The sequence below is a fragment of the Lissotriton vulgaris genome, chromosome 2_1, assembly GCF_964263255.1.
Source record: "Lissotriton vulgaris chromosome 2_1, aLisVul1.2, whole genome shotgun sequence".
Taxonomy (NCBI): Eukaryota; Metazoa; Chordata; class Amphibia; order Caudata; family Salamandridae; genus Lissotriton; species Lissotriton vulgaris.
In genome coordinates this window covers 766,516,791-766,533,736 of record NC_141687.1, presented here as the reverse complement: position 1 = coordinate 766,533,736, position 16,946 = coordinate 766,516,791, and the positions used below count along the sequence as shown (strand labels likewise).

The 16,946-nt window shown below is 48.4% G+C and overlaps 1 protein-coding gene across 7 annotated transcripts in view; it reads right to left on the bottom strand.

Annotated features, from left to right (window-relative positions):
• The window catches only part of UBR3 (ubiquitin protein ligase E3 component n-recognin 3), a 2,118,328-nt gene that overhangs the window by 1,065,511 nt on the left and 1,035,871 nt on the right, over positions 1-16,946 (bottom strand). For all 7 annotated transcript variants that reach the window (XM_086956098.1, XM_086956102.1, XM_086956099.1 and 4 more), the window contains exon 19: positions 10,104-10,200. In XM_086956098.1, the coding sequence (XP_086812224.1) occupies positions 10,104-10,200 (97 nt within the window). The remainder of the gene's footprint in view (positions 1-10,103; positions 10,201-16,946) is intronic.

Here is a 16,946-nt window from a genome sequence, read left to right as displayed (position 1 = left end):
CGAATGTCCATGAGAATGTTCGTAGTCTCTCGACGTCGAGCGGCGATGAGCAACCGCTGACGGAGCCTTCTGCCTCGACGTCGAACGGTGGTGTCCGGTCGTCGACGGGGACCTCAGCCTCGACGTCGAACGACGATGTCCTGTCGCCGACGGAGGCTTCTCTCTTGACGTCGAACGGTCTCGCCCAGTCGTCGACGGAGCTTTTTGCCTCGACGTCGAACGGCGATTGTCAGTCGCCGACGTAGAGCCATGCCTCGACGTCGGATGCCTGTGCGACGACGGCGGAGGGGTATTGGGCACCCTCGACGCCGAGCGCTGCTGCTGCACCGACGGAGACCGCGTCCTCGACGCCGATCGACGAGCACCTGCCGACGGCGGAGGAGTCACCCTTCTTGACGCCGATCGTCGCCATGTTGAAGATGGCGAGGCGACGTCCCTCGACGCCGGTCGTCGCCTGGTTGACGACGGCGGAGGGGTAATGGATCTCGACGCCGACCGTCGCCCGGTTGACGGCGGCGGAGTAGCCTTCCTCGACGCCGATCACCGCCCGGTTGACGACGGTGGAGGCGATTTCGAAGATGGAGCCGGTGCCTTCGATGTCGTCGACGTACCTGGCCTTCCTCCCGATGGCGAGCCCGCCGTCGACTGCAGCTTCCCAAAGGAAAGCCCCTCTTGTGGATCTTTTCTCAGCGCCGAGCCCGACGCTGAGGTAGAAGGGTGTGAAGACTTCTTCTTTGAAGACGAATGGGCCTTCTTGGAGCCCTTCTTCACTGGAGATCTCCCTCTCGAAGCTCTGTGGGCCAGGCCATAAATCCGAATTCTCTCCCTGTCCTTGAGAGTCCTTCCTGACAGGTTCTCACAATGTGGACAGGTGTCTGGATCATGGTCATCAGGCAGGCAAACGATACAGACCTCGTGGCTGTCTGTCTTGGCCATCTTGCTGTTACAAGAAGGACATTTAACAAATAGAGAAGGCATTTTCGAAGTAAAATGCCCTCCAAACTGCTCAAAACAAGCAGTATCTTACTTGACCAGGTGTAAGACGTCGAAGTAAGAGTAAAAGTTGTCAAAAAGAAGCAATTTTTCCGCAAAAAATCAGAAAATTAGTGGAGCTGTGAAACCAGGGTCCTTCACTGAAGTAGCCGGAAAGAACAACTGACCTAACTGCCACTCCTGAGGCATGATGGGATTCAGGGGGTCATGAGTGCCTTAAAGGCACAGTGTCAGTTTTTTGTTATTTAGCTACAGATTAGTTTTTCAGTCTGGTTAGACTGTGTGTTTGCAATGCAGCCTGGGAGCTTCCTATGCTTCCAGTGAGTTCTGAGAATTTCTACTGCTTTCTGAGCATTAAAACAATTCCTAAACAAACTTTGGTGTTGTTTTCTCTTGTTTCTAATGCTTTTTATTCATGTATGGTGGAAATTCTTCACAGCATATTTCAGCTCTAATGTGATTTGGCTGCTATTGCTTGTTTTTTATATATATATTATTTATATATATATGTGTATTTATATGTGGGGCACATATAATATAGTGTTTCCGGGGTCCCGCACATAGGCGGGAATATTCTAATGCTTATGACTATTGATGAGGATCCCCTGGAAGAGAACTCCAAAGAACAACTCAGCTGCCTATTGATTAACTGTAGATTGCTCTGTAATCATGCCACTTAAATCTGGGACAATCTCAACCCTCGTCCCCGACGTGACCTTCATTACAGAGAACTGGCTCACCCCGGCCCAGACATTGCCACTGCAACGTCCACCGATTACAAGATTAAACACTGCAACTGTACCAACAGACACAGAAGTGGCATCGTCATCTGACAAAAAGATTCAATCACTTGCACCACCACCGATGACGAAACCACGCAGACCATGGTACACATGAACTCCCAACTCCTCAGACAACAAAACCACCATCAAAGGCACCCCCGTTTACAGAACGCCAAGACCACGAACCGGCCTCAGCTACGCCATCACTGAGTTCATCACCCCTCTCGCCATTGAATCCAAACACTAAGTCTTCCTGGGAGGGGGGCGTGGCCAACCGGGAAGCGAAATGGCTGCTCTGTCAGCGAGCTCCGCCGGCTGCACACTATATATCCTGCACTATCCTGCACCGCGTCCTCGAGGAGCCCTGCTTTGTGGATGACTGGGCTGCGGACACCCTGAGGCGCACTCTACCAAATCCTCCGGGGACACGGACGTCTGGGGAGCGTGATACGGCCCCCGACATCTGACCTGACCCGACTGCCTGCGGCCTCCGGCTGCTGCGGAGGCCCATGCGGCGGCAACCTTCTACTCCGGCCCGGGGACTGTGAGGCCTGGCTGCCCGAGGAGCGGAGAGAGCGTCGGACTCCCCCGAACCGCCCCATCCACAGGTACTGTGCTGGTAGCGGCTGCACCGCGGGAGAGGGTGTTTTCAACCCAACGGAGGACAACTGCGGAGGGGGCGAAAAGCGGAGGTCACTTATGTGCTGCTCCTGATACAGCCTGGGGCGGGACCGCCATTTTGTCCCGGCAGCGTGGGGCTGTGGAGGACGCTCACTGTCCCGTGACTCGTGGCTGGACTCCGCTGCTGCTAGCTTTGCCTGACACGTCCCTGTGCCCCAACAACCCTTGCCATACGGACTACCTCCTGCCACTGCTTCGGGGACTGGGGTAATTGGGCGGCCATCCACGCGGAGCGCTGCGGAGGCGGATGGCGGGGGTGTAGACCACGGACCACTGACCCTGGTGGTGGCGACGTCCTGACGCGGGCTGAAGACGGGACGGGGTCCCGGCGCACCCCTGCACTCGCGGTGATCGGCTGGGACTGTTACCCTTTCTATATCCTATTGGGTGTACAGGGCCCACATCCTGCTGCTGTCTGCATCTCCTTCCAACACTGAGCACGTGACTGCCTTACGCCTGCCTGGTGTGTGGGATCGGATCCACCGGGTGATCCGGAGAGTGCTGAGACGAGCCCTACGTTGTACACCCCACAGAGCTGTGCCTCCTCAAGTTCATGATGGGGGGTAAGAATGAAGCGAGGCAGCAAAGGCTCACATTTGAACAGAAACAAAAGTCTAAGCAGACCACGCCGGACACAGAGGTGCCCCCTTCGCAGGGTCCTGCTGCAGACATTGATTTCGGAGCATTGATCATGGAAGTCAGGTCAAGCCTAAAAAATATAGACTCTAAGCTGGATGCCATGTCCTCGCAGCTAGACGCAGTTAAGACCAAAGTAGATGCGCATGAGACAAGACTGGACTGCCAGGAAAATAGAAATACGGAGTGCTGCGAGTTCCAGCAACACACCAAACAGCACTTAACCAACATTGAGCGGGAACTGGAATCTCTACGCAATAAGGCAGACGATTTGGAAGCGCGGTCCCGGAGATCGAACATTAGAATCACAGGCATTCCGGAAACGAACAACACCGGGAAAATGGAGGTGTTTGTGACGGATCTCTTGCGCGAACTATTTGACCCGGAACTTTCCCAAGTCTTCACGGTCGAAAGAGCGCACAGAGCTCTTGGTAAGAAGCCACCGCCGGGCGCTCCTCCTCGCCCTATCCTCGCAAAGCTGTTGAACTTCCAGGACAGGGATCACATCCTGCGACTTGCCAGGGAGAAGGGTAAGATCACTCACAAAGGCAACCACATCTCCTTTTACCATGACTTTACTCCCCTTGTCCAAGCGGCCAGGAAGGAATTCATGCCGGCCAAGAAACTGCTGATGCAAGCCGGGGTCCAGTACTCCTTACTGTATCCGGCGAAACTGAAGGTGCTGCATGAGCATACCGCTCACTTTTTCACGGACGCACAATCGGCTATGAAATATGCTAAACACATCTGTGGCCCAGGGGCACGGCGCAAATCGCCACGCCAAGGAGAAGACACTGGACAACTAAGCGACAATGATTGAAAGGCCTGTTGCAGCCTGGGGTGCGAGTTCCCCTAGTTAGTCCCACCTCATTTGGACTACGAGCTCTACCTGCGGCTGTATTTAGAGGTGACCTGTTTATTATGGCCTGTACTAACTGTGCATGTCGGTATGAGTACCCTGTTGTGAGTCATACTCCGTGTTTGAGCTGCTCTTTCTGCATGCCGGACTAAAAAGTGGTCATACCGTGGGGCGGGGCACCCCTCGAGCTGCGGTACTCTCCTTCCATGTGCAGCCACCCTGAGCGATCAGGGGTGTAGGCCGGGAGCACCACGCCCCCATGGGGTGTCTCCCACTGTTCGCGTTTCTAGTTGACCTGAGCGCTATTCAGAGCTCTGGTGGGGATTTATCACAACCTGATTGGGGGGTTGGTGAGGGTGGGGGGAGGAGGGGGTTGTTGGGTGATTTGGTTATGGTTCTTGTAGGGTGCACTACAGGATATCATATGTTTTATCTACTGCAGGGGATGTTGCTGTGCGTACTTCGGGTGGGACTGGGATGGACTGCGGGGACGGACGCGAAAGGGGCCTTGATGCCTCCACATGATTTCCGAAATGGAGGGGGTTAAACTGTGGACCTGGAACATTCGGGGTTTAGGGGACTATAAGAAAGCTAGGCTAATGCATGGTATGCTTGCTAGACATAATGTGGACATATGTTTTCTCCAAGAGACACACATCAACACAACCCCCTCGGCCAGATTGAAACACTCTAGATGGTCGCATGTATACTCGGCCATTTACTCCAACTATGCCAGAGGTGTGGCCATACTCATCCGTAGGGGGCTGGACTGGAGGGAACACACCTGTGTGCTCGATAAAGAAGGGAGATATGTCATTGTACACGGCTCGTTGCAGGGGAGGCCACTGACACTAGCTGCCGTATATGGCCCGAATGTGGATGACCCGGACTTCTTTCGGAACGTCTGGGCACAGATACTGTTACTAGATTGCCCACAGATTGCTCTGGGGGGAGATTTCAATGTGGTACTCGATGATGACCTAGACCGTAGAGGCGTGGGGAGGCCCACGCATGCTAAAGCGCGTCAGGCAATTCTTGATGTGATGGATGAGGGTTTGCTGTCTGATGTATGGAGAACTAGACACCCCGGAGACAGAGTAGGCACTTGTATTACATGCCATCACGCTGCTTGGTCCCGACTAGACTTCTGGTTGGTGTCTCCTGCTGTGGCGACTTGGGTTGGGGAGGTAGACATCCAGGCTAGGTCACTCTCGGACCACGCCCCCTGCATGTTGGAACTGCGCGTACCCAATGCCGCCAATAAAGCGTTTTCTTGGCGCCTGCCCCCCCACGCCCTCACAGACCCAGTTTTCACCGAAGAAATTAGGGCAGACATTGTGCAATATTTTGAGAACAACGAGGGGTCGGCCTCATCGGAAGCTATTGTTTGGGACGCTTTCAAAGCGGTAATTCGGGGCCAGTGTATCGCGAGACGGGCAGGGGTGTTGCAGACCATTCGCCAAACCCTGTCCCGATTGGAGCGTGAGCTGCAAGAACTAGACCTGGCCTTCTGTCGAGACCCTACACTGGACCTTGCTGGCCAAATAAAATCCAAACTGCTTGCATTTAATGAGGAAGCCCAGAGGGAGGTGAAGTTCCTGGGGAAACAGGCAGAGGCCCGGAGGTACGGGGAGGGGGACAGACCTAGCAGAACTCTAGCTCGTTTGATAGCCCCTCGTGCGCAGACACATTACGTACATGCCATTCAGAATAGCGAGGGATCCCTGGTTGTAGGCCAGGAAGCCGTGCTTGATGCGTTCACTGGGTTTTACACATCCCTGTACACAACTAGACAACCCAAGACCCCAGTTTCCCTAGACGACTTCCTAGACTCCATTGCCCTCGTCTGGTTCAATGACCACCATCGTCAATATATGGATGTCCCCGTGACCGTTCTAGACATAGCTCAGGTGATCAAAAGCATGCCCGCGAACAAAGCCCCTGGTCCTGACGGTCTGACGACCGCCTTTTATAAGACATATGCTGAGGAGCTCGCCCCGAAACTACACTCTGTATTTGCTGAAGCTCTGGAACGGAACTCCCTCCCGGACTCGATGCGTGAAGCATTGATTATAACCCTGCTAAAACCCGACAAGGACTGCCAGTCCCTTGACTCATATCGTCCCCTTTCCCTTATTAATGTGGACGCCAAAATATATGCTAAGATTATTGCGGACAAGCTACAGCCTTTATTGCCGATAGTCGCACTCCCTGACCAATCAGGATTTATTCCTGGCCGGGCCACATCGCACAACCTCAGAATGATCTTTTCTGTTCTGCACTATTTACATCCCTCCATACAAGCTGCTGTGGTGTTCCTTGACGCCACTAAAGCGTTTGATTCTTTAGGATGGCCGTACCTGTTCCGAATTCTGGGTAGGATGGGATTTAGCCACAACTTCATAACCCTTATCAGACTATTGTATGATGCGCCCAGGGCTCGAGTTAGTGTGAACAGGTTCATATCTAAACCCTTTGCCATATCTAGGGGGACAAGACAGGGCTGTCCCTTGTCCCCACTACTTTTTGCCATCGCTATGGAACCTCTGGCGGCCAGGATTCGCCAACACCACACGGCTAGAGGGATAAGCTTCAGCTCTCGTAGCCTGCTGATATCCCTGTATGCAGATGACGTCACCCTTTACGTCAGTAAATGTTGCACCAATAGGAACAATACTGACCAAGCCACTTTCGAGTCGGCCCTCAACCACTACCACCGCCAGATCAAAGCTGCAAAAAAGAGGCCCTGGCACACCAGATAGAGACTAGTGTAAACCACACCAAGGAAATCTTCAACATCATGAGAGAGTTCACCTGTTAGTCAGCCACCGAAAACTGGATTCCTCTCATCACAGGAACTCTTGTTGTGTAGTTCCTACTAATCCGTAAGATCTGCAAGTTTGTTGGGCAAAATAAACTAGGGGTTCGGTGCCTAGATTTATTCTGGACTCCCCCACAGGATATGTTAGCCTATAGACCATCTAGCTCACAGTGCCACTGTAAGCCCCCCTAACCTGAACAGGGAGCGAATGGTTACTGGCAGCCACTGATCAGGAAAACCTTGAACGCTCAAGGATTGTGAAAACAGATCAGAACCTTTCGCTCAGTCACTTGTGTTTACTTGTGCTCAGAGGAATATACAGAAAACACAGTGGGACTTCTTCAATATATTTGCTGAACCAACGTTATTCTTGTATAGAATACATGTGCTGGGATAATTAGTAGACAGAAGCAGAGGAAAGCACCAAAAGCGTAAATAGTAGATACAGTTCTACCAAAGAATATGTATATATGCAGGCATATAAACAAGGCAGTAATCTGGTGTACTCCTACTATGCAAAACTCTACTCTGAATGTCCCCTAGAGTGTGTGTAGGTGTGAAGCCAAGAGCCGCGCTAGGGACGAGCCAACCCCATTACCTGGTGAGAGATAATGTAGGAGCCAGTCTTGGTCAAGAAATGGAACACTCCTTCACAGAGATGTCAGACCACTGCGTGGTGAAGTCTCAGCATTCAACCCTCGGTGTCAGCTGAAGTGCCTACTCTGCTAATCTATCGGGATGCTCATTGTTTATAATTGAAAGCAGCCTTGTACATGTACATGATCAATGTTATGGATATGTAGATAGTCATGTCGCCCTGTGGATGAAGATAGGATGACATTTGTACATAGTGCTTATAGTGGCCCAGTACATGATGTTCAAGGCATTGTGATAATGTTGTGTGCAGCTAGATGTGTAAATAAAGCAGTTTCAGAGAAACTAATCCTACATTGTCAGGCATGCAAATATGTTCAAATGTTCACGGCTCAATTGTTATTGTGAGGACGATATAAGAAGTAAGCTGCTTTACATGGGCCTAGCTCGGGAATACAACACCCTGGGATACCCTCGCTGACCACTTCCACAATAAAATAGCAGCCATCTACAGAAACTTTGAAACCCAACCCAACCTCCTCAGCATCCCATCGACCACTAGCGCTGACCACCCACTCACTGCATGGAACAACTCAGTATAGCGAACACAATTACTCAAATGAACTTCATCCACTTGGAAGCACCCATCAACCCATGCCCCCCACCCACTTTTTAACCTTGGCAGAGATGAGATCATCCACCAGCTCACCACAATCCTGAATGCCTCTATCACCACAGCCACCTTTCCCATCCCCTGCAAAAATGTAGAGGTGAAACCCTTCCTCAAGAAAGCCTCTGCAGATCTCAAGCAAGCTCCAGAACTACCGTCCTATATCAATGCACCCTTTCCCACCAAAGTCCTGGAGAAGGCCATCAACCTCCAACTCACCAAACACCTGGAGAGAAACAGCGTGCTGAACACTTCCCAATCAGGTTTCAGAGCCAATCACAGCACCAAGACAGCCTTGATTGCCGCATCGGACAACATCTGCACTCTATTCAACAGAAATTAATCAGCCGCACTGATCCTGCTTGACCTCTCCGCAGTCTTCAACATAGTCTCCCACCACACACTCATAGATCGACAGTGCCTGATCGGACTGTGCACATACAACGTGCTCAGATGGATGGTATCCTTTCTCATGGGGCACACCCTGTGAATCAGTCTCCCTCCCTTCACCTCACAACTCAAGCACACCATCTGCAGTGTCCCTCAAGGCTATTCCCCCAGTCCAACCCTCTTCAACATCTACATGACACCACTCAGCAGAAATTGTCAGAACCCACGACATAAACATGATCTCTTATGTCGACGATACCCAGCTTGTCCTCTTGCTCTAAGCAGACCCCATCTCGACAGAGACCAACTTCCACAACTGTAGGAAGCACGTCTTAGCCTGGATGAAGAACAACTGCTTGAAGCTCAACATGGACAAAACTGAAGTTCTTATCTTCCGCAGGCACACCTACCTCTGAAATGACTCCTTGGTGGCCATTGGAACTCGGTCCCACACCCACTCCGAAACACCACACATGCAAACTCAGCATCATCCTAGACAGCGAACGCTCCATAAAAAGTCAAACGCTGTCTCCTCAGCCTGCTTCCACATGCTCAGCAAAGTCTTTAAGTGGCTCCCCATCAGCACCAGGAAAACGGTGAGGCAGGCCCTCATCACTAGCTGGATGGACTATGGCAACACACTCTATGCAGGCACTACTACCGAACTCATGAAAATACTCCAGAATGCAGCAGCCAGACTGTTCCTCAACCTGCGCAGGAGGATCCACATCACCCGCCACCTGAAACATCTCCACTGGCATCCCAACCAGAAATGAAGAAAATTCAAGCTTCTAGCTCACACCTACAAAGCCCTCCACAACCTAGGACCTGCCTACATAAACAGCCAACTGAATTTCCACCTTCCTCCCAGGTACTTTCGCTTCGCTCACCTCGCACAGATACCATGCATCTGCCGCTGCCGCACCATAAGTCACTCTTTCTCCCACCTTGCCGCCAAATCTTAGAACACCCTTACCTTTCACCTCCGCACCTCACTGACTCACTTCAGGAAGGGACTCAAGACATGGCTCTTCGACCGATACCTGCAGCACAGCGCCTGGATACCCTCTTGGGTGATTAGCCGTGCTTTATAAGAACCACATGATTGATTGATTGATTGTACTGCCATGCAATGGTCTTTCATGCTCCAACAGCAATATACAGTGATCAATACATTTTGCAACTGAGCTTTAGATACGGAACCGGACTGCAAACACAGCTGAACCACTTCCCCGTTATAAAAGAATGTGTCTGTTTGCAACATAAGATTTAAGAACCTGCAAATTTTACACATTCAGCAACAAAATTGAAGGATAAATGCAAACCATATCATGAAGCATGGCTAAAGCAAATGATTTGGTGCCAGGTTTAGCAGGGAATATTGTGAAGTGCAATCCAGAACATCAAGACCACCAGACATAATAATTCCCCTTAATTTAACATATAAGGCATCCACAGCAATGAGTGCTAAATCAAACATTAGATTGAGCCTAGTATTGGGCCACATACTTTAATGTCAAGTTGTAGAATTTGTCATTGATCTAAATATTGCAGCAGACTGAGCAATACATTAATGATGTGCATTCTATTTTGTTTGAAAAAATCTGATTAACAAGTTCCAAAAGTAAAAAAAGATATATATTAGCATAAGCAAAGTGCAGTAATATAAACACTTACAAAGCAGCATATCGGTCCATTGCAGACTGAACATCTCTGCGGTAAACTGTCCGAACAATAACCATCACTGGATCAAATTCTGTATCCCAGACTTCAGCTGTTTAACAAATAGAAACGGTTAACGTGATTATTTTGCTATCCTGAAGTAAATGTACCTCCTTACAAGTTTAATTATGAAGCTTTTTAAGGTTCAAATCTGTTTTATTGATTTTCAGAAGAGTAAAAAGATGCTAAACAGAACAAATCCACCTTTACCTACATCCACAGGCCGGCAAGGCAGTAGATAGATGTAGTAGTGCATAATGGGGATGAGGGTGGCAAGGTAAAGGGGGTGGCGAGTAAGCTATAACTTGTGAGACACAAAGGGGGATGAATAGGGGGGTTTCAGCATCCCTTGAAAGCATAGGTTACAGTGCAGTCACAATTGCGGGCAGAGCACACAGGTCAAGAGGTGGCAGTGGATCCTCCAGACAGGTCGTGATATGCTTAGATAAGGTGGAGTACTCTCAGATATGTGAGTTCTCGAAATTCTTGGGAAAGATATTGTGAACATGGCCCTCATGTCTTATCAAAGCGGGGTCATTTGTGTTCAACTACTGTAGTTAACTTTTCTATACCCAATAGATCCCAGAGCCTGTATTACCATTCCAATTTTGTTGGGATAGTGTCAGTGCCCCCATTTAGCCAGAGTGCCCCCATTTAGCCAGAATGACCCATTTAGCCGCACACAAGGCAAGGGTGGGGGCCCGACTTCAAGCCGAGTGCAGGGAATATGTAAGTGCATCAGGGAGACCCAGGAGTATATAGCTGGGAACCTTGGTAAATCGGTGTCGTACATCCAATTGATGTCTATCAGAACCTCATTCCAGAAACTGTGCAGCGTAGAGCAGTGCCAAAGATGTGCGTCAGCATCCCAGTGTGCCCACATTGTAGACAACGACTATCGGTCCCCCCAGGTTGCCACTTGCCTATCTAGCAGGCATGTAGAACCAGAAGTGCACAACCTTTTATAATAGTTCTTTGCCTTGGCACTACAGGCTGATGTACAAGCCCAATGTAAAATGTCTGACCATTCTTTAGTAGTAATGGAGCAGCCGCAATCCAGCTCCCATCATTGCTGACCCGAGGATACAGCTGTGTGTTGCAGAGTATTAAGGAATGTATGTATGTCAGACAGAAAGCTTCAGTCTGTATACCGAATGATGAGCCATTTCTCGAAAGGTGTTGGTGGGCAAAAAGCATTCGGTCTCACATGAGGTTGCATTATCCAGTATCATATAGCAAGGTATTGTAAGTAAACACTTGGGGAGAGGCCACTGTCTGGTTGGAGCTGTGCAAAGCCCAAACCTCCATGCTCGTCATAGAGATTCCCGACTCTTTTACGTCCACCAACTTGCCATTAAAGGAAGGATGTGTCCTGTATTGCTGATGTGAAGTCAGGTTCCCCAAAATAGATGCTTGTGTTGATATGCGTGCAGATAAGGACTTTGTAAGTTGCACCCTGTCCTACGTGCCCACCGTCACCCGGAGTACTGGGGAGAAATAGACTCCCCAAAGGACTGTGCTATTTAGGGAGTCAGGGTATCTTCCGAATGTGGATCCTGGTTATCACTTGGTCAATAAAGCACCAGTCTTTCTCAGTCTTGGGCTGTGACCACTCTACCATGTAGTCCAGTTGTGCAGCCTGATATTAACGGTTTAAGTGTGTAATTCCCAGGCCCCCCTCCATCCTGGGCCAGTAGGCTTGCTTCCTCGCTATACAGGCCTTTTTCTTCCCCCAAACAAAGGATTCAACTAGTTTCTGCATCTTCTAGAATGTGTGGAAGTGGATGAAGTGGCAGAGTTTGCATCATAAAGTATTTTGGATAGAAGTGTAATTGTTATTGCTGCCAGTCGTCCCAGCAAGAAGAGAGTACATCCCGTCCAGAACTGCAGGTCCAACCTGGTGGTGGAAAGGAGCACTGGGTTATTGGGTTTGGCTGTCTTCTCTAGTCTAGAGTGGATTAGGAGACTCAGGTAAGAGAAATGCCAAGTGTGGCCCATGCTAAGGGGAAATCGCTTGGCAAGGTGATGGTCTAACTGTGGGAAGGTAAGTCTCAGTATTTGTGTCTTTTGGAGGTTGACTTTGAAACCGGAGACCTTCCCAAATCCCTCCAGTTCTGAAAGCAGCGGTGGTAGTGACAAACAGGGCTTTCTGAGGGAACTCATGTTGTCGTCTGCATACATAGCGAGTTTGGGTTCCCTGCCTCCCATAGTGATGCCCGGTATAAGCAGGTTACCCCATATCCTCTCAGCCAATGGCTCCATGTATAGAGCAAAAAGAAGTGGGGACAGGGAGATGCCCTGTTGTGTGCCACGTGCTATGTCACAGGGTTATGATTACACAATTTATCCAAATCTAGGACCTCGGGCCAGCATAGTTGTACTACACCCTTTTATGAAAGCAAGGGCCAAGGCTGATCTTAGCCAACCCTAACCAGAGATATGGCAAGTGTACACAGTGGAATGCCTTCGCTGTGCCTACTGAAATCAGGATTGCTGGTGTATTAGAGTTAGAGTGGTGGACTTGATCTATGAGGTGACAGAGGCGTTTGGTATTGTCACAATACCACCTTTCATGCATGAGGCCAGCTTAATCAGGAACTATCAAACCCTGAAAATATGGAACCAGGCATTCCGGTAGCACACTGCTGAAAATATTAGCGTCAACGTTCAATAAGGATATGGGGCAGTATGTTGCACAAAGTGCCGGGTTTGGGAATCACTTTGATGGTGCCAGTTCACATTATGTCCGTTAGGGTCCCCGAGGCACTAAAGGAGTTGTTCAGACGAGCTAGTATGGGGACAAGTGACGGAGCAAAGGATTTGTAAAAGCTAGAGGTGTAGCCATCTTGGCCAGGCGCCTTGTCCAGTGGAAACTTAGCAATAGCTGCTAAGACCTCATCAGCGTGGATGTCGCTATCCATGTGAGAGAACGTCGCTAGTGGATATTTGATCCAGTGGAACAAGGATAAAATAATGGGATGCGTCGTCTTCGCTCAGCATATCCATTGTATAAAGTGTGGCGTAAAATGCTCAAATGCTTGAGCAATTTGGGCATCCTGATATAGTTTATCAACATATGACCCTTCGAGCTCTGCCTGACAGCCTGTGCTTGTAGGCATGTGCCAATAGGCATCCCACCTTATTACCCCCTAAATAGTATTTTTGTTTAAAGTGCAACAATGCATATTCTGCTTTGTCAACATCCAGGGCTTTCAGTTTGTTGCATGCTCTCACAAACTGGAGGCGCACCTTGTGTGAGTCTGAATTTATATGTTCTTCTCCCTCTAGTAGAAGCCTCGCTGAATTTCTATGCAGACCAAAGAGAATAGACTGTGTTGCAGAGTTTTAGGAGATCCCTCCTCATTTCCACATTTCACTATCTGGAGCTAGGTCTTGACTATGGACAGGATACTATAAACATAGCATCTTTAGCCACCTGGTGCTCCATTTGGGCTAAGTAAGAAGCTGAATAAACTGGGCAATTATTAGAGACTTTTTAAGTTGTTCCCGAGATCTTTCTGTCCCTTGGTTACAATATAAATCTTACCTCATTGATCTTGGTTGCATCTCCTTGTTTGAGCACCCGGAATCAATTGGCAAAGGGGACCGACAGAGGGTAGTGGATAGCTTCCGGAAACAGAAAGAATCCTCTAGGGAACTGTTTGAAGTGTCCAAACCTTCTGTCAGAGATTATCGCCTTATTCAAGATCCTCCTTTTATTGTCCCGTATCTTTTATATGTAAATAATGTTCATGAAAGGAACCTACTGACGAGATTTAGGCTGGGATCTTTTCGCTGGCTGACATGTTTCCCCTTGGACCAGTATTCTTCTGAAACTATAACCACCTTGCGATGAACATTTGAGCCAAACCATTTTACATTTTGTCTTTTTGCCAATTTTACCTTCCATTCACCAGGACATTTTTATTACTACTTTTACGCAGATATAAGTTTTCTAAATGTAAAGCAGCCTTTACTTTTTAATGCAACTTAATGACTCTGACGTTTGCTTTGCTGTTGCAAGCTTTTTGAAGTGCATCTTAGCCAAGAGAAGGAACATGTTGTTTTAATATTAATGTTTTTAACAGCCTTGGTACGTACTGTATTTGTATTGCTGCTCTAATACTTATTGTTGCTGCTAACTTTTCTCTTTTTTTACAAGATTGATTTTAATATTTTAACGTTACCGGCCCATATTTGCTGCTATCTAATTCATCTACACTGCTACTTTATCTTTGATCAAATTATTGTTCTTGCCTGTACTGCGACTGCAATATTCAAATGAGAATGGATTTTAACGTTGTTTGTTGTTTTGTGTACCTTTTATGACATGTCTTCGGAAGGTCGAATAAAGACAAAGATGATGATGCCTTTCTTTCCTTATATCTGATGGAGATAGTTGTAAAGGAGCCCCGGATGAGCTTTTTGAAAGGCATCCCAAAGTGATATCATTAGTTTCGAAATATGGGAGTACTGTGGTGGTGATTTTAGCGGTAATCGAATCATATTGTAGTAGTTTGCCATTAAGACGCCAAGTGCTGGCTTGGTAAGGAGTAAGCGGAGAGTGTATGGTTATGAATTCACACTGATGCCACAGTTACACACATCAATCCCAGTGAGTTTTGTCTCTTCCTTTCACCATGAATACGATGATCACTGGTGGCTTTGATGTTAAATACATTGCATGTATACCCTCATGGGTTATTAGCCGCACTTTACAAATCGAAGTTGATTGAATGATCAACAGGACACTACAGCATGGTTGTGTGCTGCTTTTTTTTGCTTTTTTTTAGATTTAACAGTCTACCTCACCAACCAACAGCTAAATGGCATGTGGCCGGGCTCTGCAAAGAGTTTAATGAAGTCTGAGTAGGCAGGACCTCCTGAACATAAATTTACTCATGTATTTTATTTCTATATTTCCTTCAGTCACAGAACAACCAGGTAGTCCTTAGCCATTCTGCAGAATGGGCAGTGTGTATAAATAATGTATGTGTAATATATATGAAATATATATATAGTGTGTGTGTACACATTCTCACTACCTTCTTCGATATTACTTAGCCATCCTGTTGCCCACAACAATGGATATCAAATTTACACAGGTCTACCTTAAATTGCAAATCCGGTGTTAGAAATGGGGTTTCTGGTTGACTAGGGCTACGCCAAAGTCAGGCAGAAACCACCACTCTAGTCAGGGTAAGAAAGTTACACGCTGAAGATAACCCCTGCTCACCCCCTTGGTAGCTTGGCAGAGCAGTTGGGCATATCCCATAGGCAATGTGTAAAGCGTATGCGCAACAAACTCACACAGCAGCGACACATTAGGCACACCACAAAAGAAACTCCACACAAGGTTATATAAAAATAGCCTTTGCATTATGCATAAAAACACATTAGAACACAATGAAATGAAATGAAATGAAATTAGATTTATAAAGCGCATGGCTGCCCTTAAGCGTCCCAGCGCTAACTAAACTGAAGAAACAGAAGGCCCTAAGGAAAGAAAGAAGAGAACAAAGGATTATTCAGCTTTAGGGAAAAGAAAAGTTTTAAGGGATTTTCTGAATTTCAGATAGGAGGGTTCCATCTGGATTTCCCTAGGGAGGGCGTTCCAATGTTTTGCTGCATTCAAGGAGAACCGACGTCCTCCAGTACGGGCTTTTCTCACTCTAGGGGTGGAGACCAGGTTTTCCCCATCAGAGCGAAGGGTCCTTGAAGATTTATAGGGACAAATCAGCTTTCTTAAGGCAGGAGGGCCTTTGCCTTGCAGTGTCCTGTGAGTGATGCACAGTGATTTAAATGCAATTCGTTTCTGGATGGGGAGCCAATGCAGGGATCTTAATAGTGGTTTGGCCGAGGCCCTTCTAGGTGCCCCCATGAGCAGTCTGGCTGCAGCGTTCTGTACCCGCTGCAAGGTGTTAATTGTGTTTTTCGGTGCATGCAGAAGGAGAGCATTACCATAATCCAGTCTAGACAGTATTAGACCTTGGATTAGGAGCTTCCTAGATTGGAAAGGCAGGAGGGGGAGCACTTTCCGCACTGTACACAACAGACCGAAGCAGCTGCCTGCGACTTTCTGAGCATGGGTCTTGAATGTTAATTGGGGTTCAAACCAGACCCGAGGCTTTTGATTTTCTCCCTTGCAGGGGGCAGATCCCCCATACAGGGGGGCCAGAGCTCAGAAGGCAGAGATGTAAAATGGTGACCTAGGAGCTCTGTTTTGGCTCCGTTAAGTTTCAGCTTGGAGTCAGTCATCACATATATTACACTTTGCCACTGGCACTTGTTATGACTTCACAGGGATTACATATATCACTAGGCCAAACTGGTCACTGTCAGAATCACATAAATCACAGGGCAACCAATAACTACCGGTAGTAACTGTACTAAGCATAACACATTATGCGTAAACCCAATCAGCCACAGTGCACGTACCCTAAGCACTTCATGCCCACCTAAGGCAAAGGCATATCACCATGATTAAACACATAGGGCATAGATTAGACAATGTAACCCCAATCATGTGAGCTTCAGGACTTAATAATGCGGTAGTCACCATTTACTCCAAAGGCATACAAGTACTACAGCGGCCTCATTGTCGATAGGACACCTCCCTCAAGGGTCACCTCACAGGGTCCCCAGCGTATGGCCCGTGTCGCCCTATTTGTCAAGGCAGCTGCCCACTACCACACGGGGCAGTTGCTACTTCAGGCCAATCGGTTGATGTAGACTGGACCATGGGGCCAGCCGTGCCCCCATAATGCCAACAGTACCCAGGTGGCGCTTGGGCACCGA